This window comes from Monodelphis domestica, chromosome 2, assembly GCF_027887165.1.
Source record: "Monodelphis domestica isolate mMonDom1 chromosome 2, mMonDom1.pri, whole genome shotgun sequence".
Lineage (NCBI taxonomy): Eukaryota > Metazoa > Chordata > Mammalia > Didelphimorphia > Didelphidae > Monodelphis > Monodelphis domestica.
Genome location: NC_077228.1, coordinates 208158183 through 208180776, shown reverse-complemented (window position 1 = coordinate 208180776; position 22594 = coordinate 208158183). Strand labels below are relative to the sequence as shown.

The window sequence follows — 22594 nt, the reverse complement described above, 5'->3', positions numbered from 1 at the left end:
CATCTAGATGTGTGACTCTAGGTAAGTCACTTAACCTTCTAGCAACATCCATAACAAAGGACAGAAGAAGAGGTCTGAGAAAAATCATGATTGAGGAATCACTTCTCTAGCTTCTCTCCATTGGAATTCCGGAATGCTGAAAGGGAAGGGAAGCGCTTCTAGCTAAGACCTTCATACTCCATAAAGGAGAACTAATACTGGCAGAATTATGTTTTGTGCCAGTGAGCTTGGCTCCTATTTACTTCCCTAAGTTGTTGTTCCTTCCAGCTTAATGGGAGGAAAGTATCACTCGGAAAAGGATGGCTTCTGTCCCCTCCAGCTGTGATAGTGAAGTCACCCTTTGCTCGTTAATGTTAAGGTACTCAGCCAGGCTGGCTGGGATCTCAACTTCCTGTTCCTTCTGACGGCATGCCAGACAAAACATTCTTTTTTTTTTTTAAACCCTTACCTTCTTTCTTACTATGAATTCTAAGACAGAAGAGTGGTAAGAGCTAGACAATAGGGATTAAGTGACTTGGCCAGGGATCACACAGTTAGGAAGTGGCTGAGGTCACATTTGAACCCAGGACCTCCCATCTCCAGGTCTGGTTCTATCCACTGTGCTATCTAGATGGCCCTCAGACAAAATGTTCTTCACTGACACATTCTGTCCCTTTCTGAGACCACCTCATTCTTTACTTCCCTCTTAACTCTTCTTTCCCAGGTTCTAGACCCAGCTCTATCACTAACTTTCTGTAAGAAGTTGGGCAAGTCTAGTCTTGTATGAAGTCAAGACTTACTTCATTCAGCCAGTCAACATGCATTTAATAAGTGTTTGCTGTGTGCCAGGCATTGTGTTAAACAGTGGTGAAACAAAGGCAAAAACCCAGTTCTTGTCTTTAAGTTGCTCACATTCTAATGGAGGGAAACAACACATAAAGAATTGTGTACATACCAGATAGATAAATAGATATAGTGAAAATGGGAAGTAATTTTGGAGAGAAGACACCAGCAAACAGCAGGGAAGGAGAGCAGGAACAGTCTCTTGAGAAGACGGGATTTTATCTGACTTGAAGGTAAGCCAAGAAGTGGGGAGAGAGAACATTCCAGGCATGGGGGACAGCCAATGAAAAGACAGAAATGAGAGATTGAGTAATGTGTGGAAGGGAAAGCAAGAAGGCTAGTGTTTCCTTGTTTCTTTCAGGAAAATGAAAGGGTTGAGTTAGATGGTCTCAAAAGTCCCTTCCAGTTCTGAAGTTACATATACTCAGCCCCAATCATATTTCTATCATAAACCACCATCTTTGTATTTCCTCTTTCTAGGAGAGTTCTTATGGTTTCAAAGGTTCTTTCCAGATCTGAACTTATATTTACTCAGCGAGTCTTATTTCTATCACAAACCACAGTTCTTGTATTTCTATTTTCCAGAGGAGTTTTGCCACTGGTCCTATTCATTCTTGCTTATTGGTCCTTCAACTCTTATCTCTCCGCTGATTCACACACAACTCTATTAGACTGTAATTCCCCCCTAAGCCCTCCAGGTCCTCCATTCACTCTTAAGTATGATTCAGAACTTTCTTTCCCCGTCTTCAGTGCCCAAATGTGTCCAGCAGTGTGCCCTAAAATCTAATCCCCTCAATCTCCAGTGCTAGGTTAGAGAAGAACAAAAGGCAGGCAGGGTCAAAGGATGACGCGGTTCACAGGTTAAAAGAATGAAATTCCTCTATAATATTTTTCAGGGGTAGTGGGGAATTGTCCAAACACGTAATTTCATTAGAACTCTTAGGGCCCAGGGCAACTAGGTAGCACAGTAGATAGAGAACCAGGCCTGTAATTAGGAGGTCCTAGGTTCAAATCTGACCTCTTAGACAGTTCCCAGTGTGTGGCCCTGGGTAAATCATTTAACCCTAATTATTTAGTCCATGCTACTCTTCTGTCTTAGAATTGATACTAAGACAGAAGGTAACAGTTTTAAAAAAAGGAATTGTTGGTACCTAAATTCCCTTCAAGGGTACAGATCAGCAGCTCCCTATAACTTACAAAGAATGATCTGGGACTAAATCATACAATATACTTGAACAGAGAGAAAACTGGAGCCCAAGGCATTCTATCTCCAGGGAGAACCTTTGAACCATTATGCCATTCTTTCCCTTATTAATTAACATCATCCTAACTTTAAGGTAGGAGTGGAAAAAATTATCTTTTGGGCTTCAAACAAATTATTAACTTTCTAGACTAAAGTTTCTCAATTTGGGGTTCATAGACTCTCTCCAAAATGTCTGTGGATAGATTTCAGAAGGTGCATGAATATATGTGTGTGTGTGTGTGTATACACATATCGAATTTCCTTTGTACTTCTATATATTTTATTTTATGCATTTAAAATAATCTTTAAAATATATTTCTATAGAATTGATTTCCTTTGTGGTTTTACATAATTTATTCTTAATAATAAATAAAATAAATAGCAAAGTAAGGTGATAAAATAAACATTATTTTGAAATAAGGGTCAATACGTGTCAATAGAGTGCCAAAGGGATCCATGACACAAAAAAGCTCCAGAGTCCCTGCTTTAGACCCCTTGACCCTCTCCAGGTTATCTCTAAAGCTGCCCATCAGGATTGTCATGAGAAACAAATGAGACAATATGTCTCATGTTTAGTGCTTTGAAAACTTTAAAGCACTAAATATTAGCTATCATTTAATAGTGAATATTAGCTCCTATTAAAGGAGGTGGTTGATTCACAAACCTTGGGGGCTTATGCCCCAACCTTCCCCTACACTCCATCCCCCCAACCCCCAAGCAGCTACACATAGGCCTAAATTCTTCCTGGAGGACCTGGAGCTGGGATCAGAAGAAAAAGTGGCCAACTTCAATGTTTTTTCTTCCCAGTACTCTCTCCACCCCACAAATCTTCTCCAAAATGATCCTCTAGATCAGGAGTATCAGCACTTATAAGATCCATTCAACATCTTACTGCATATTAATGCATGTCCAAGATGGAAGGAAAAATGTCAGCATCCGGTATTCCAGGGGCAGTTTGTTTTGATCTTTGCATTCCCAGTATCTAGTAGGCATTGTATAAGTGCTTGCTGAACTGAATCCTTGTTTGTCCCAAAGCAATACTTCTTCAGTTATTAGTATTGGAGATTCTTCCACCAGAATCCCTTTTAAAAATTTGGTAGGTTGTGTTAAAAAGTCAACCAGGGTAGAAAAAAATCTAAAATCTGTTGCTAGTCTGGTGAGGAGGCTCTCTACATTTAGCTGGTCTGATCCTTGATTCCTGATCTTCTTGGATATCAGATGTTTTGGCTTTCAGGAGGTGCAGAATGAGACCTTTTCCAGCTTGGAAGGGTGTGCTAGAACCTGCCTTCCATTGATAAGGTTCTTCAGAACCCAGGTTCCACTCTCTGCCATAGTGAAGCAGGAGAGAATGACTATGACCATGGTTATAGAACCAAGTCATGGGAAAATGACTACTTCCCACCCATAAGAGACTAATAAAAATCATCATATTCCTATCAGTCAACAGCTGATCAAGCACCAACGACCTATACCAAGCATTAAGGAGAACTTATGGTTCTTATGAGGAATGAAATAGATGGTTTCTAAGCTCCCTTCCAGCTGTTTATTCTATAAACAAAAGATGGCATCCCCATCTTTAGGAAGAAGCTAGCATCACAGACACAGGAAGTGAAGAAATGCCATTTACAGCAAAGGGGAGGGTTTGAATTGAAAACCATATTGTAATCATCCCCTTGTAGTAGCTGGGAATGGTGTCTGCCCTTCTCTCTCTTCAAAATTGACCTAGTTATGTCACGGCTCTCTAGCATCATGTCATCTTGATGACACCCTCATAATAGGTGATGGGAGTTGGAGGCTGTGAGAGTGGGAGTGAGAATAAAGAGAGACTTCCATTCCAAAATCAAGAATGGTAATCACATTAGAAGAGGATAACTGTTGGCTTTTAGCAATATGGTGCCCCCAGAAGTCAAGAACAAGCCCCTTTGTATCACACTCCTCCTGTCAAATTCTTAATCCATAGACTTCTAAAATGTTCAAGGAAAGATGGAAAGAATGAAAGGTTTTAGCCCTCATTAGAGGTTTGTACAAGAAACAGAACAGTGGGATGAGGCAGGGGATCAATTCGCTTAATTTCAGAAGGATCTAAAATCAATTTTCAGGCATTCACTCAACACATTCCTATGGGGTACCTACCACATGTGGAAGATATACAAAGTATTGAGGCTTCAGGGGAAGCAGAGATGAATTAGACAAGGTTCCCTGGGTTTGTCAGCAGATCCACTTTCTCATTTCTAACATAAAATCCACATACTAACTATGTCACTTCCTTTTCCCTCTATCTCTGTGCCCTTCCAGGGAGACCTAGGGGCTAGGGAGAACAGGGAAATTAGAAGAATTTCTATATACTGAAAGCTACATGGATATTCTAGTAAGGATTAACTATTTTCAAACGGAGCTTGTTTAGCTTCTCTAAAAGTATGGTAAAAGTCTTTCTATTTTAAAAAACAAAGCCATTATTTGGGGGAAATTTTACTCAGAGGGATTTCCTAACATTTAGATTGTCTCATATTCACTCCTTTCTCTTGATCCTTGTTTAGGCTATCCTTATCTCTATTGTGATTATCTACTTATTTCCTTACTAAATGTAATAATGGCTTTTATCTAGTACTTTAAGTTTTTCAGTCTTTATAAATAATATTTAGTCCTCATAACAACCCTAGGAGGTGTTATTTTTACCCTCATTTTACAGATGAGGAATTTGAGATAGGCATTAAGTGTTTTGTACAGGATCATGCCACTGATAAGTATCTTCCTCACTTCATGCTCAGTAAACCATCCTCCCTCTTCAATTTATCCCCTATATGTAGTTGCCAAAATTAACTTCTAAGCTGTGGATCTAATCATGAACCTCTCCTACTTAAAAGATTCCATTAGTTCCTCATTGGAGGAAGTATCAACTATTCAATGTGGCATTCAAGGCTTTCCACAGTCTGTCTCTAGGCTACCTTCCCAAACTTACTTTATATTCCGCTCAATTCCAGCCAACCAGAACTTCTAATTTTCCTCCAAACTCAACACTCAGCCTTTTGCCTTGGTGAAGTTTATTTACCAAGTTATCCATCAGCCATGCCTGGAATGCACTCCCCCATTCCCACTTCTTTTTATCTTCCTCTTCCTTCTCAGCTCGGTTGCCATTTCCTTTTGTGAAAATTTCCTTGAGCTTCCCCCACTCTCAGTGTCCTCTTAATTTACTTTGTATCCGTACATTACCAAGCATATAGCAGAAGCTAATTAATATTTGTTAATTGATTATGTTCGTGTTTTATTATATCCTTTCCATTAGAACATAAATTCCTAAAGGGCAGGAGCTTTTGGTTTTTTCTCTTTGTATGGCCAGCATGTTGCACAAATGTTGAATGAGTATTTGCTAAAGTCACTATATGGGCATTTAAAAACCAATATTGGGACTTATATCTCTAAAATGCACAAATAAAGGATCAAATGTGTTCTGTTTCATCCTAATGGGCACACTCTCCTACTTCTTCCTCTTCTTGCCACCTACAAGTGAGTAGAAGAAGGTAGTGCATTCCCATAACTACCATAGACAATGACACCTCAACCAGACAATGCTTGGTCCATTCAGCTATTCAAACCAAGCATGCCAGCCAGGCCAGGGTAAGAAAGATTATTTTTTTAATTAAAAAAAAATTAAGTAGACATTGAACTCGTGACTAACAAGGAGCAAGGAAAGGAAGCATGAGATTAACCTTCCTGAACCAGACACAAGACCCAGCTAGCTCTGGCAGCAACAAATACCTGATGCCTTTTAAAAAGAATTTACCGCCCCCACCCTCTGCCTTTAGCCACCCAAATGCCCTCTGCCAACTGACAAAGGCCCAACTAGGAGCCTGTGCTCTGTGGGAGTTCTGAGAACTGCCCTTGTCCAAACTATGGAAAAAAAAATGAGACTCCCTCCCCCTCAAGTCTCACAGTAAAAAGTTACTAAATGTCCTTGTCAGTCAGCAACATTGATTAAGCAGGAAACTCCTCAGCTTGGCCCTCAAGGGCCTCCAGAATTGGACTGCACCCTACCTAGTCAACCTAATTTCCTTTTATAAGTCCTCCCCTCCAGAACTAAAATGGTGCCAGTGTTCTTGGTCTCCAGAATACAGAAAGACTCATGTTGACTTCCAGACCTTTGCCTATGTGGTTTCCTCCACTTCCTATTCCCCATCCCCACCCTTAATCTTATCGTGGCTCAACTAAAAGCCCCCCTATTCCATAAAACTATGGACTACTTTGGTCCTCCTTGATCTCACTCCTATACCAGTGGTTCTAAAATTCATGTCACAGAATTCTTTGCTGCAAACATCTGAGTTGGCAACACGGTGGAAGAGCTGAAAGACTCAGACAAATGCAGTTTCTCTCCAATAAGGAGAAGCCATTTTTTTGGGGTTGTTTGCAAGTTCAAGGTTTGAAAAATTTGAGTTTCGTGTGTACATATGGGGAGAACTAAGTGGCACAGGGTGACGGCCTGGAGTCAGGAACACTCATCTTACTGAGTTTAAATCTGACTCAGATATTTACTAGCTGTGGGACTCTGGGTAAATCACTTAACCCTATTTGTCTCAGTTTCTTCATCTATAAAATAAGCTGGAGAAGAAAATGTCAAACCACTCCTGGATCATTGCCAAGAAAACCCCAAATAGGATCATAAAGAGTTGGACACAACTGAAAATAAAATGACAACAAAGTATAGATGTAATAGTCAAATTCTATTAATGTTTTAGAGACTAAAATTACCGTGCCACATGTGTTGTATAAGTAGAGTTTATAGTAACCAAAATTATTTGTAACTTTCATTTGATCTGCAATAACATAACATCCAGCATTTCATGGCACACCTATTGAAACCAGTGTCACACATAGCTTTACAGCTCCCAGAGTTGGAGTATTAATCCCTTCCACACCAAGGCTAATTCTGCTTATAATTCAAACTCTATAATGTCCCTGAGGCATAATAGGAAGTGTTCACTGGGTTTAGAGATGAGATGGGAAAGATCAGAGAGTGAGAGGATGAAGGAATAAGCAAGGATTGTCAGATTGGATAAAGAGGAGGAAAGTGAGGTTGGAGTCAGGTGGAGGTTAGCTATTTTACCATCATCAAATCTCCCAGGAACCTCCTAATCCCTAAACCTCTACCACTGACATCCATCAAGTCACTTAAACTCTTCAAGTCTTGGTTTTGTCATCTGTAAAATGAGAGGTTGGATTAGATGGCCTGGAAGGGGTGCATGGGGGCGGAAGAGGTGGGCAGGGTCAATTTAAGCTCTGAATCTACGCTTCTATGAGCCCACTATCCTGGCACTCACACCTTGTGTTTTCTGACCACTGCCCTCTTAGGATCTGTTATCAGGCAGTGAATAGTAGTGGAAACTCAAGAGTCAGAGTCCTGGTTCGACATGCCACTCTGGTTCTTAGTGATTGGCTTCTGTTTCCCTATTAGAGGATCAAAGGAGATAATGTCCATAAATTGGCTTAGGAACCTTTAGGGGCCATTGAAAAATAAGTTGTTATGGGGGCAGCTAGTTGGCTCAGTGGATTGAGAGCCAGGCCTAGAGATAAGAAGTCCTAGGTTCAAATCTGGCCTCAGACACTTCCCAGATGTGTGATCCTGGGCAAGTCACTTAACCATTGCCTAGCCCTTACCACTTTTCTGCCTTGGAACCAGTACATAGTATTGATTCTAAGATGGAAGTTAAGGGTTTAAAAAAAATTCAGGTTCTATTACTTACTCTATTCTTTTTTTTTTTAATATTTCATTTCCCCCCTCAATTACATGAAAAAACAATTCTTTTAACCTTCATTTTTAAAAAGTTTGAGTCAAATTCTCACCCTCCTTCCTTTGCTCCCTTCCCCTCTTCCTGAGATGGCAAGCAATCTGATATAGATTTTACATGTATAATAATCTTATTCTTGTTCTTAACATCTTTTGAGTTGCTGTGTAACAAATATTTATTAAATATGTGCTAGGCAGCTAGATAGGTCTGAAGACCTTGGACACTGACTAGCTGTATGACCCTGAGAAAATCATTTAGCCCTATTTGCCTCAGTTTCCTCATCTGTAAAAGTGATTTGGGAGAAGGAAATGCCAGAGCAGCTAGGTGGCTTGATGGATAACGTGCCAGGCCTGGGATCAAATCTGACCTCATATACTTTTTCAGAAGAAAACACAAAACCATTCCAATGTCTTTGCCAAGAAAACTCCAAATGAGTGTCACAGAGTCAGGCACAGCTGAACAGCCATGAACCAGGTATTGTGCTAAATTTTCACTAAACACAGAAGAAAAACAACTGCTTGATCACATGGGTCGATGGAGATATGATTGGGGATGTAGACTCTAAATGATCAACCTAGTGAAAATACTAATACTATGGAAATAGGTCTTGATCAGTGACACACGTAAGACCCAATGGAATTGCTCATTTGGGAGGGGGTGGGAGGAGGGAGGGAAAGAACATGAATCATATAACTATGGAAAATTCCAAATTAATTAAATAAAATTTTTCAATAAAAAAAACAAATTTGTGCTAAACACTGGAGATGCAAAGAAAGGTAAAAACACTTTCCTTGCCTTGAGGGAGCTTACATTCTAATGAAAGAGATACCAGAACTGATTAAGCCAGATGACCTGCATTTAAATTCTACTTCTGGGGCTTATTTCCTATGTGAACTTGAATAAACAATTATTAAGCACCTATTATGTGCCAGACATTTATGTTAAGACCTTTACAAATAATATCTCATTTGATCCTCATAACTACCCTTGGAGGTAGATTCTTTTATTATTCCCATTTTACCATTGAGGCAACTGAGACTAAGGGAAATTTAATGAGTTGCCCAAGATCAGACAGATAGTAAGTATCTGAGATCACATTTGAACTCAAGGCTTCTTAAAAAAAAAAACAACAAAACCCCCTTACTTTCTGTTTTAATAACAACTCTAAGACAGAAGGACAAGGGCCAGGCAATTGGAGTTAACTGAATTGCCACACAGGAAGTATCTGAGGCCAGATTTGACCACAGGTCCTCCCAAATCCAGGCCTGGTGCTCTATCCACTGAGATACCCAGCTGCCCCATACTGAAGGCTTCCTGACTCCAAGGCCAGGGCTTTCTCCACAACATCACCTGGCTACCAGGGGGCTAAGTAAGATGGCCACATTCTCTGTAGTTTTAGATCTGTGATCCAAATACCAGTTTGGCTACTCGTGTGACCTTGGGCAAGTTACCTTATCTCTTCAAGCCTCAGTTTCCTCATCTATATGATCAAGATGCTGTTTAAGATGACTTCTAAAGATCTTTCCGACTTTTCATCTAATGTCTCATTCAACCATTATAGCAGTCTTACACAGTGGATTATTTGCCGTTCCCCTTTAGAGATGAAACTGAATCCCAGCTGAATTGTTTTACCGGAAATCACTCAGCTGGTAAGGAGTCATTTGGGTCTGGATGACTCACCTCCCTAAATTCAATGCTCTTTCCATTAACTATGCCACCTTTATTCCCAATTTTTCTAGGTCTTATTGAATTGAAAGGGAGGGCAGTTGATAGTACAATGGATAGAGCACCAGGTCTAAAGTCAGGAAGACTTTCTGAGTTCAAATCCAACCTCAGACACTAGCTGTGTGACTCTGTGCAAGTCACTTCATCTTGTTGGCCTCAGTTCCCTCATCTGTAAAATGAGCTGGAGAAAGAAATGGCAAACTACTCCAGTATCTATCAAGAAAACCCCAGTTAGAATCAAGAAGAGTCTGAAAGACTGAAAACTGAATGGACACATTGAATTGAATGGAAGGAACCCCTCTGTATAAATCTTTATATTAGATAAGAGACAGCCAAAGAACACACAGTAGAAAAGATCTGTGGGTGTCTGCACCCTGACGGATGGAGGGAAATGCAGGGGATACAGCAAAGGAGGATGCAGAGCCCGATATTAGAGGGGCTGGGTTCCGTACCCCCACAGGCACCTCTAGCATTATTCTGCTCCCTGAATCTTGAAACAATGTATGTTTTATACAAAGAAGAGGAATGGAGAGTTAAAGCCTGCTTAGTGTTACAAATGTTAAACTATGTAAAAGTTAAAGTGCTTTGTAACTGTCAGTCAACATTGCTGGAGAGGGAGGCAAAAAGATCCGGTGTTTTGTTTTGTTTTTTGTTTTGTTTTTTGACTCTCTCAGAAGATCCAGCAAATGCTTGCAATGGGAAAAAGCCAGAGTCAGCATTTTGCCCATGGGCCCCTCCCAAGGCCTGGCGCTTTAACTCTGCTGCTCCAGGGCTTCTAGGATTGGCCATCCTTCCCCACCCCCCTCCTCCACTCCCCCTACCTCAGAGAGGTCAGAGCACAAAGCTGCCAAAAAAAAAAAAAAAGATACCCACACACCCAAAGCGTATGGCAGTAGGAGCCACTCTCCCCTCCCCATTCTACCCTTATCATGGAATTAGGGGCTGCAGCACAAACGGGATCCTAAAATCTGCTTGCATTGGCTGACGACATTCAGTCCAACAGGACTAGCTGGAGATAAAGTTGGAACTGCTTTGGGTGAACGTGAGCAATTTTGTTCCTCACTCTCTCCACCTCCCCCGCCCCCCACCGCCACGCTTTCAACTCGATCTCCACCGAACAAGTCTTCGGAATGGCACAATCTGGGATGAATTCATGTCCCAGCTGCCCGGGTCACACACAAGGCAAGGACAGCTCCCAGCTGCCAAGTGGTGATGTCTGCAAGTCAAGTCCACTCCCTAGTTAAACTCAAATTCGAGGCCACCCCCCCCCTTCTGAGAAATAATACCTAAGCCATTCTGACTGGTGAAACACTCTCTGACAATTTAGGGGTTACCAGTGGGCATGGCGCTGCATTTTCCCCTTTGGCTACCGAATGCTAACTTTTGAAAATTTCTGAGTAGGAGCCCCTATACTTTGCTGTCCCTTGAAAACGCAGTGCTCTCCTATCTGAGTTGGCCCAAGTTAGTTTCAGACTGGAGGGACAAATACCATTTGGTGAATTACACACACATACATACACACAAATCTGACTTCGACTCTTGGTGGTCCAAAACGACCCTGACAGGCTACCCATTTCAGAAATGGAGATGCCACATTCCACAGTCTGCCCTTCAAAGACAAATGAGGAAAAGGAAGCAACAAACACCTGAGATGTCAGGAAGGAGAAGAAATCCTTCCTCCAGCGACCAGTTTGGGCCAGAAAGTTCCATTAGGGACTTTTGTAGCTTCCTTTGATCTTTTACAACTGGAAGAGTTTTCGATGAGAGGCCAGTGGCACTGAAAGGGAAGCTGGCTTTGGTGGTGGTCTTAAGACTGGATCAAATAGGAGACTGGGGAAACTTTTCTCAAAGAGTTCCTCTTTTTCTTAGTCTGGTACAGACCCCTTCCTTCCCCTCCCCCTACCAGTCGACCCACCACATCTGGTTTCACTCAAATCTCCACTACATCCTCACTCCTCTCCTCTCCTCTCTCTCTCTCTCTCTCTCTCTCTCTCTCTCTCTCTCTCTCTCTCTCTCTCTCTCTCTCTCTCTCTCTCTCTCTCTCTCTCCCCCCCCCACTTCCCTCCCTCCTTCCCTCCCTCCCCTGCTCTTTCTTTCCTAATCTCTTTGCTCCCTTTCCTTTCCTTCTTCCCTCTCTCCCTTCACTCTTTAACCCCTCTTCCTTACCTCCTCCTCCTTCCTTTATAGAAATGAAGAGAGAATTTTGTTTCCATACCTCTCTCCTCACCCTCTAATGCACGCACCTCTGCTAAGGAATGAAAGGAGATAAGAAAAAAAAGAGCCCCCTTTTTCTTCCCACACCGTCCCTTCTCCTTCTCCAATTCCTCTCCCAGCTCCCAGAGGAACAGTCCCCCAAGCTGGCAGCGCCTTACCAGTTGGGGCGGTGGTGGGACCAGAGGGGGTGGCGACTGTGGCTGCCCCCGCGGGGTTGATCCAGGATCCTGAGGGGCTAAACGCCACACTTCCGAGAAACAGGGCACAACGCAGCAGCAGGTGACGCCAGGGAGCAGGAGCCAGCCAGGGGAGCCACATTCCGGGGACTGACTCCGCCGGGGTTCCGGGCACTAGGATAAGAAAGGGATGGATGGATGGATGGATGGACTGAGGGCGAGGAGCTGGAGAAGCGTGAACCGGAGGGCCCCGGAGCTAGGTTGGAGATGCCTTGCGTCCTTCCCCGGGCCAGGATGGAGTGATGCCTCCCAAAGAAGGGGAGGAGAAGGGAGGGGAGGGGATTGAAAGGGAAGGGAGGAGAATTGAGGGAAGAGAAGGGATAGGGAGGCTGGGAAGGGTTGGAGGAGGAGGGGAGGAACCAGGGAGGAGGGTTTGAGGGGCAGCAAAGAAGCAAAGGGGAAGTGTGGGAGGGGGGAGAGCAGAGAAAGAGAGAGATGGAGAAAGCAGGGACCAAAGAAGAATGGAAGAATGTATCCGATGGAGAGAGGGGTGGTGGGGGAAAGGAACGGGGTAAAAAAGAATGAGCCAGGGAAAGACGAGGGGGCGAAAGAGAAGTGAGTGATGATGATAAGTAGAGACGAAAGCTATGCGGGTAGTATGTCTGTTAGCAACTGGGAGAGCAGGGAAGGGGTGTGTACAGGGATGACAACGAATCTCTCTCTCTCTGGGCCTCTGTCTGTCTGTCTGTCTCTTTCTCCCTTTTCTTTTCCTCCTTCCCCTTTCTTTCTCTCCTTCCCTCGCAGTCCGGGCCTCGAGCCCCAGACACTGCGTCACGGACGGCTGGGCTGGAGCTGGCTGGGAAAGCGGTTGCAAAACTTTCTGCACGCTTCACCCGGTGTTGGTGACGGGGCAGTGAGGCCCAGACGGCTGAGGAATGGGGACTGACGCGACCAATTCGAGCATAATCCAAACTCTAGAGTTCCAGAGAACCGCTGGTGCTATGTACCGAGCAACCTCTGTTTTCTCCTCCATCCCCACGAGGACAAACCACCCTTCTTCCCATCTCCTCCTCCACCTTCTCCCAAAATCCCTTTCTCCAAGAGGAACAATCCACTTCTCTACCCCGCTCACCTCCCCATTTTTTGGAATACTGAAAAGAAGAGAGGGTATTGATGATCCTCTCCCTGTGATCTGACCAGGGTGTTGTGCCTGTTATTCACTCATTTTTCCAATCATGTCCGATTCTTTGTGACCCCATTTGGAGTTTTGCTTTGTTTTGTTTTGGCAGAGAGACATAATTTGCCATTTCCTTCTCCACATCATTTTACATACGAGGAACCTAAGGCAAGCAGGGTTGCTCAGAGTCAGCTAGTGTTTGAGCTAGATTTAAACTCAGGAAGAGGAGTCTTCATGACTCCAGGTTCTACACTCTATTGTGCCACCTACCTGCTTCTGCCTTATTGGGCATAGAGGCAGACAAATAAGGGACCCCAAACTGGGTCCCCCCTTTTTCAATTAATCATTTGTGACCTTACTTGATACTTATGCAACTCTTATTGTACAGAGTCTGAGATGGCACAAATGTGTTCCCACATTCTTCGGGTGTGTTGAATTCTAAAACCCCCCACCATTAAACAGAAACCTGGAAAACTCACCTCCTTGCAAGCAGTTGGCTCCAGAGAATGACAAAACTCGTGGTCCATGACTTTCCCTAATAGGTGCTTACTCCAGAGTGCTTCCTGTTCCATTAGAATTTCCATCCTTTCTAAGGCAGATGAATGTACTCTGGTCAAAATATGGGTAATGTTTGCAAAAGCACTTAGAGAGTTTTATTTTAAAAGAAGCAAATAACAGCTCCAACTCATGCAAAAGCCAGACAGTGGATGCAGTAGTATGTAGCACCTCTTCCATCTCACAAGGAATGAGCCCCAGAGAAGAACTATTCCCAGTTCAAGGTAATTTGGTGGTCTTATCCCCCCAAAACAAGATCCCACCATTGTGTTTATTTTTAATGGTCAGCAAGAGGATACAAGTTAAGTTTAAAAGGTTTTAATGAAATGACAGAGTTAAAAAAAGAAGGCACAAAACATTTCCCTCATGAACTTGAAGAAACGCACACTGATAAAGTTGATTATTGCCTTAGAACTATTATCATTAATTAGGAATCATTATTAGTAGATAAATAGGATTGTTAAGTTGTAACTGTTGATTTAATAGTATGAGGTAGTTCCAGTTATGAGTTGACTAAATGACTGAATATGGCATCTTTAATATATAATCTCTAATAGCAGTAAATACTTCTAGCAGAAGTAAGGTAATCATTTATAATCATAGAGAGCTCTATATTCATATCGACCTATAGAAGTGATATTGATCTTTCTTAGTGTACAAACAAGTTCTTTTGTAATGTACATCTCTACATTCACTAATGATACAGAAACATGCTTTTGAGATGACTGTCAAATGATTATAGATTGTACAAAAATATTTATAGCCGTTCTTTTTGGCAAAGAATTAGAAATTGAGAAGATATTCATCAATTGGGGAATAGCTAAACAAATTGTGTAATATGATGGTGATGGAATATGATTGTGGAAATGATGGATAGGATGATTTCAGAAAGAACTGGAAAGACCTACATGAACTGATGCAGAGTGAAATAAGCAGAACCAGGAAAACATTGTACACAGTAACTGCAATATTGTGGAATGATCAGCTGTGATACTTAGCTACTCTTAGCAATCCAGGACAATTTTGAAGGACTTATGACAAAGGATGCGATCTACCACCAGAGAAAGAACGTCTGGAGTCAGAATTCAGATCAAAGCATACAATTTTTCACTTTAATTTATTTGGAGGTTTTGGTTTTATATGAGTATTCTCTCATAAAAATGAACAATATGGAAATGTTCTGCATGATAATACATGTATAACAGATTAAATTGCTTACCAACTCTAGGAAGGGAGAGGGAAGGGAGGGAGAAAGACAATTTCAATCATATAACTTCAGAAAACTTATGTAGAAAATTGTTAGTGTATATAATTGGTAAGATAAATATCTTTACCAAAAAAATAAAATAAAATTACTGTAGAGACTAAGGCGACCATGCATTTAAATTTTCCACTGAGGCACAGATATTTTACCACTATCATCTTGAGCCACCCCCTCCCTAACCCTCTCACAAAGAACAATACATAGGATTCTAGCACTCTCTTGGAGAGGACAGTAAATAAATTTGTAAGTTCCTCTTTTTGTCTGTGTCACATCTGATGTTCAGGGTCTCAGACTATGCTAGGTGGTCTGCAGACCTACTGATTCTGTCAATGTATCATTGGCTTTGTGTGATATGCTTACCATCATTAAATCAATTTGTTCAGAAGCTTATTTCCAGACTTTTTTCTTTACAACATCACAAATATACACATCAAGAATAAAAGTGGATACATGTGGAGGGACTTGTATGTAAGGAACATATAGCCAAGGTACATATATAGAAAGATAACTCTTATCCCTTGTGCTTCACTGATGGGTCTCTAGAGTCTACTAGTGCTGTTATGGCACAAATCCTATTAGACCCTTTTCCTGTTAGTTTCATAGTCTCTGATGGATACTGAGCTGCTGTAGTCTCTGCCAGATGCTACTCCACAGGATACTGTTGTATAGAAAGCTGTTCTGACTCAGCCAAAACTTTTGGCTAGCTTTTCCTCAGGGGAAGAATGGGTAATGCCTTACTCTTTCAGCTTAAAGTCCATAGGCTTTTTCTTATTACGCTCTTTTAGGAAAAAAGTCAAATCATTTTGTATTCTTGGTTATAAGAGATAGCTCATTGGACAGGAAAAAGTGAAGGGATGAGAATATGATGGGGGCAGGGGGAGGGGATAACAGTTATTTTTTTTTAATTGAGGCAGGGTGTAGTTAGGTGGCTCAGAGAGCCAGACGTAGAGGGGGAAGATTCAAAGCTGGCCTCAGGTATTTCCTAGCTATGTGACCCTGGGAAAATCACTTAAGTTAGGTTTAAAGGTAAAAGTTTAAAAAATTAATTAAATTAAGAGTCAGAAACCCTTTCCTAGGATCAGCAAAATCCTTCTCAAGTTCTCCTATCTTGTTCCTTGATGTCTTTGTTATGAACTCTTCATCTCCACATCACTGAATGATAGATTAAAAACTGAATAGGACCTCAGGTACCATATAGTTCAATTTCCTTTTATAGGTAAGGGAACTGAGGCCTGGAGAGGTCATGTGACTTAAAGTCACATAGGTAGTAAGTGATAGAGGTGTGAGTTGAACTCAGGTCCTGGACTTTAGAACCAGGGCTCTTTCTACAAAGAAAACAACCTCTAGCAGGGCTTGTTTTTCTCCTAAGCTCTGCTCTCTTTTTACCCAACTACCTAAGGAACATTTCCAATTGGTTGTCCCAGGGGCATCTCAAACTCAATATATCCAAAACAGAACTCCTTATCTTTTCCCCCACACCCATTCCTCCTCCAAACTTCTTATTACTATTCAGGGCACCATCATCCCCTTAGTCAATGTGGTTGGCAGCCTCACTGTCATTCCCAACTCCTCCCTCTTTACTCACTCTACATATCTAATCAGCTGCCAAATCTTAGTCGTTTTCACCTTGATAACGGTTCATATGTGTGTCTTTATCTCTATTTTCACCCTAGTTCAGGGCTTCATTATTTTTCACCTAGAATATTGGCAGAGCCTTCTAATTGGGCTTCCTACCTCATTTCTCCCCAATCCAATCTCTACTCCACATAATTACCAAAATGATTTTCCTAAAGCATAGATCTGACTCTCACCTGATTCTCAACCATTCCTCACCTCCTACACATTCTCATTAGACTCCAATGGCATCCCAGGATCTCCAGGGTCAAATAGAAAGTATTTTGTTGAGCATTTAAAGTTCTTTATATCCCATATGTGTGTGTGTGTGTGTGTGTGTATACATATATATATATATGGAAGGGTCCTTTCATACCTTTCCAGACTTCATAGATTTTTCTACCCTCCCTTCACTCTCTGCTCCATCCAAACTGTCCTAGTTATTGATATGATACTTGATTTCCCATCTATATGCTTTTACATTTGTTGTTGCTCGTGCCTTTAATGCCCATCTTCTTCATCTCTACCTCTTAGAATACCTGTCATTCTTCAAGACTCATTTTAAACACTACTTTCTGTGTGAAGCCTTACCCAATCCTGCCAGCCTTCCCCTCTATGATTACTTTCCATATTCTTTGTATTATATATGCACTCATTTATTCATATGTTGTACCTATTTGCTTACATATTTCACCTTTATTTGTTTCTCCAGCACTTAGCTCAATGTCTAAGATCTAGTTAAGTACTTGTTGTTTGATAAATTGCTGAAAGGAACATGTTAAAGAATTGTGATAACTTAATGGCTCAGGGAAGATGAATGACCCTCTTCTACTCAACTTTGGACTCATATACAGCCAATTTGTGGTCTGAGGGGTTCCTGATCCAGAAAAGAATCTTTATTGTCTTTGGTTCTTTGTGCCCTATCCTGGAGCCCCAGAGGAGACTACTTAAAGCTTAGGTATGTTCACATCTATCATCTTCCCAAAAAAGGATTATCGGGGTACTTAGCATTCCTCCCAGAACTTCCATTTTAGGAAGTATTAGGGACATATTTATTCCTTCATTTCCATCTGGCATCTGCTCCTAGTTCTTTGGATTTCTTTCTCTGCCATGCCACCTTACAGACCTCCATCCTTTGCAGCTTCCCTTTTTTTATGCTCTTTCCCTATTCTCTTTCCCTATTAAAAGGGAAGCCCCTGGTGAGTCAGGACTGTTTTTATCTTTATTTGTTTTGTATTTCCAGGGCTTAACACAACTCCTTGCACTTAGTAAGCATTTAATTAATGGTTGTTGACTTGACCAGCTCTACAGTGGTAGCAAAAGTGAGAGCATAACTTTTGACTCCACAGAGAATGTAAACTACCTTGAGTAAACAGCAAAAGAAGCTCTTTTGGGAAAACTTGCACATGGCCCTGGGCCATCCCTGGCACTAGGTTTTCTTTGTTCTACTTCTATATAAAACATGACCTGGCCTGGGGTAGGTTCAGGGATCCACCATGTTACTTTGCCCTCATGCTGCCCCAGGATTTGCCTCTTGTAAGTTACCTCACAATGCACCCAATTAACCTAATTAATTAACCCTCATAAATTTAAATTTATTCATAACCAAGCTAATGGAGCAACTAAGGGCTCAGTGTATAGAGGGCCAGGCCTAGAGATGGGAGGTCCTGGGGTCAAATCTAGCTTCAGACACTTCCTAGCTGTGTGACCCTGGACAAGTTACTTACTCCCATTACTTAACTCTTACTGCTTTTCTGTTTTGGAACCAATGCACAATATTGATTCTAAGATGGAAGGTTTTTAAAATAAATAAATAATAAATCTAGGGAAGAAGAGATCAGAGATGGGATTGGATATTCAGTTCAAAAGAACAAGAAAAGGAGGGCATTTTGGAACTATGCCCAAAGGGCACTAAAAGACTGTCTGTCCTTTGATCCAGCCATAGCACTGCTGGGTTTATACCCCAAAGAGATAATAAGGAAAAAGACTTGTACAAGAATATTCATAGCAGCACTCTTTGTGGTGGCAAGAAATTGGAAAATGAGGGGATGCCCTTCAATTGGGGAATGGCTGAACAAATTGTGGTATATGTTGGTGATGGAATACTATTGTGCTCAAAGGAATAATAAATTGGAGGAATTCCATGTGAACTGCAATGACCTCTGGGAACTGATGCAAAGTGAAAGGAGCAAAACCAGGAGAACATTATATACAGAGACTTATATACACAGTGGTACAATTGAATGTAATGGACTTCTCTACTAGCAGCAATGCAATGATCCAGAAAAATTCTGAAGGACTTATGAGGATGAACGCTATCCACATTCAGAGGAAGATCTGTGGGAGCAGAAACACAGAAGAAAACAACTGCTTGATCACATGGGTAGTTGGGGATATGATTGGGGATGTGGACTCTACATGATCACCCTAATGCAAATATCAACAATATGGAAATAGGTTTTGATCAAAGACACATGTAAAACCCAGTGGAATTGCATGTCGGCGAGGGGAGGGGAGGGAAAGAACATGATTCTTGTAACCAAGGAGAAATATTCTAAATTGACTAATTAAATAAAATTTTCATAAAAAGGAAATAATTAAAAGAAAAGAAAAATAAATAAAATTGAAAGCAAAAACCAAAACCTCACAAAACTGATGAAAAAAATGAGAAGGGACAGCTAGGTAGAATAGTGGAGAGAGCAATAGGTCTGGGGTTAGAAGAATCTAGGTTTAAATCTACCTCAGAATAACCCTGATTGCTAGTTAACCTTAATTGCCACTCTTTTGTCTTAGAATTAATACTAAGACAGAACATAAAGGGTTTTTGTTTGTTTTAAATGGGAGCTAGTCTTTTTAGGGATAAGCCATTAGTTATACTGTTTTTTTTTAAGAGGAAAATCAACCTGCCAATAGCAAAAATGAAAAAGAACTCACAATAAATGAAGAAAAATAAATAGATTTTATTAGAAGCTTTTTCAACCAATTATATGACACTAAAAATAATAAATTACAGTCAGGTGGAGATGGACGGATGGATGGAAATGATTCTGAATCATCATAATGACCATCCAAGAAAAACCCCAAGTTCAGTTCAAACTTGCATTCAATGGTGATGGAGGAACTGGAAAACCACATGAGATATTTAAAATGGTTGAGGTTTTAAACTGTAGTGATTAAAATAGTGGAAGATATAAATTGTGATAGATATAAGAGAGGATGAGTAAATTTGACTGCAGAAAATATGTATCACTACAGTGTCTTGGTTTTTAAATCAAATATAAGGTGGTCGCCAGGGAAATATTCCCAATTATTCAAATACAAAAGTCAACTGGGTTTTATAGAGATTTTTAATTAATAATATAATGAGGAATTGGAGAAAGAGAGAAAGAGTAGGAAAGGAATAATTATGAAGGGCCTCAAGCCAATATGGCCTAGACCTGAGTCTTAAGAGAGAGAATCAATCAGTCTTTTAACACTCACCACAAGGTCTGCCTAAACAAGGATTCTAGTGACACCAGGCCAGCTCCATCTCATCTGACTTCACCAGAGAGAGCTCTAGCAAGACCTCCTTAGAGATTGTCCTCCAAGAGCTTCCCTTCTCCAGAGCCTCTCTCAAGAGATTCCTCCCAAGCGATCCTCATCAGAGATCCTCCAAAAGGATTTCTCCAAAAGGATTCTGCTTTTTCTTATATAGGGGTTCTTCTCCCATGTCACCTCCCCTAAGTCCCTACATCTACCAATCACTGTAGATGCTTTCCAAAGGACTGCCCATCTAAATTCCTGCTAAGTTGACCAATCTCCTCAGTAAGTCTGAATCAGAAAAAATGCTGCTGTGTCGACCAATCTCCTCAGTAAGTCTGAACGAGAGAAAACACAGCTGAGTCAACTAATCTCATCAAGAGAAAACTTGCCCGACCCTTTTAGGTACCTAGCATCCCATTGTATCAATTCTAAAAACAGGCCTGGCTCAAAGAACTCCTAGCCCCACCATAAGCATGGATCCAAGTACTTTCATTGTTTAGCAAGGAGTTTTCTCTCCTAAAGTAGTCTTAAGTACAGGTAGAGTAGGGGTCCTCCCATAGCAAGGAGTTTTCTCCCCTAAAGCAGTCTTAAGTATGGTTGGAGTAGAGGTCCTCCCATTTCTGATCCTGGTGAGTTCTCACATCAAAATGGGGAATGTTTCTCAGTAGGGAACTTGTTCCAATTAAGAATTCCCCAATGGGGAAATTTTTAACATTCACAAGTCTGAGAGATTTCAAGATTTACACACATTTATAAAATATCATTTGAATGGTAAATTTGAAAAGAAGTATGTAGCCACTTTGGATGTTGAGGTCCATCACCTTGTGTTCCCTACTAACAAAGATACAATTAAATTCAACAAATGGGATGCAGCTGGCCAAGAGAAATTTAGTGGTCTGAGAAATAGTTATTATATCCAAGCTCAGTGCTTGGATAATGTTTGATGTAACATTAAGAGTTACTTACAAAAATGTACCTGATACAGAGATCTGGTATGAATATTTTAGAATATACTTATAGTACTGCATGTCAACAAAGTTGATAATAAGGTTGGGAAAGTTAAAAGTGAAATCCATTGTCTCCCATAGGAAGAAGAATCTCTAGATTATGATAGTATGTCAGCAAAAAGTAACTACAACATTGAGAAGCTCTCCTTTCAGCTTGCTAGAAAATTTATTGAAGACCTTAATTTGGTGTTTGTCATGTAGAGTTTGTCATGGGCCCAGCACTGGCAGCACAGTTTACACGGGACTTACAGATTGCTCAGACAACTGCACTCCCTAATGGAGATCATGACCTGTAAGAGAATGAAACCAGAGTTTAATGTCAGAGTGCTTATTTAATAGGCAACTATCTTGTGATGACAGTGGTGTAGAATGCTTGTCACTTTATTATATAGCTGAGTAGAACATATGCTTAATCTTTGGGATGCTAAAGAAAATAAATGGAATTTGATGTGATTGTAGCAGTTTAAAAATATGTAATTCATATTTTGGACCTGGTGTATTTAGCTATTTTTGAGACTGCAATTATGTCTCTTTTGAGTTTCAAATATGGCGGCTACAATTTCATCACGATATTCAGTTATGAATCTTATTTGTTAATGCCATTCCCTTTTCTTTTTTGTTTAGATCACAAAAACGTTGTATTTGAGCATCTAAAAATATTTTAAATGATAAATAAAATGGGCATTTACAAATTTCCAAAAACACAAAATACCTAGATTATCAAAATAAAAAAGAGTTAAGTAATCTGAACTCAAAAAAATAAATTGAACAAACCATTTAGGTACTCCAAAAAGAAAAAAAAAAGATCAAATTGCTTTACAAGGAAATTCTATAAAGAATTCAAAGTACAATTGATTCCAATATTACATTTGCAAAAATAGGGAGATATGCCATCCTACGAACTTCTTTTATGTGACAATATTATACCTGAACCAAGAAAAGATAAACCAGATAAAGAAATAGACTGACCAATATGACTAATGAATACTGATGCAAAAATATTAAATTAAACATTAGCAAAGGACCTCCAACAACATTTTTAAAAGATCATACCATTATGATCAGATTAGATTTAGAGTGGAAACACAGGAACTGGTTCCTATGGAAGAAAAACCAGACATATTAAGCCATATTAATAACAAAAGGAACCAAAACTACATGAGTATATCAATGGATGAAGAAAAATCTTTGGATAAAAAAACAACATTCTTTAATAGTGGTGAAAAGGCTGGACAGTACAGGAATAAATTGACTTTTTTCTTAAGGTGATAAGAAGTCTATATCCAAAACCAATCTAGTATTATCTATTATGGGAAAACACAACAGGATTTTCCAATAAGACTGGAAGTAAAGTAAGGATATCTATTATCACTGTCAAAAAAATCATTTTAGAAATACTAACAACAATAATACAAGAAAATAGAATTTAGAGAATAAGCATAGGCAAAAAAGAAACAAAATAATAAATATTTGCAGATGATATAATAATTTATTT

The 22594-nt window shown here is 40.4% G+C and overlaps 1 protein-coding gene and 1 pseudogene across 2 annotated transcripts in view; one reads left to right on the top strand and one right to left on the bottom strand.

Annotated features, from left to right (window-relative positions):
- MRC2 (mannose receptor C type 2) overlaps positions 1-12772 on the bottom strand; it is a 115909-nt gene extending 103137 nt beyond the window's left edge. Inside the window, exon 1 of one of the 2 annotated variants that reach the window (XM_007482540.3) lies at positions 11943-12772. In XM_007482540.3, the coding sequence (XP_007482602.2) occupies positions 11943-12102 (160 nt within the window). In that variant the 5' untranslated portion in view covers positions 12103-12772. The remainder of the gene's footprint in view (positions 1-11942) is intronic. The other variant, XM_007482539.3, reaches the window with a different exon arrangement.
- A 6501-nt stretch (positions 12773-19273) lies between these two features.
- On the top strand, positions 19274-21395 carry LOC100618393 (GTP-binding nuclear protein Ran-like; annotated as a pseudogene).
- The last annotated feature ends 1199 nt before the right edge of the window (positions 21396-22594 follow it).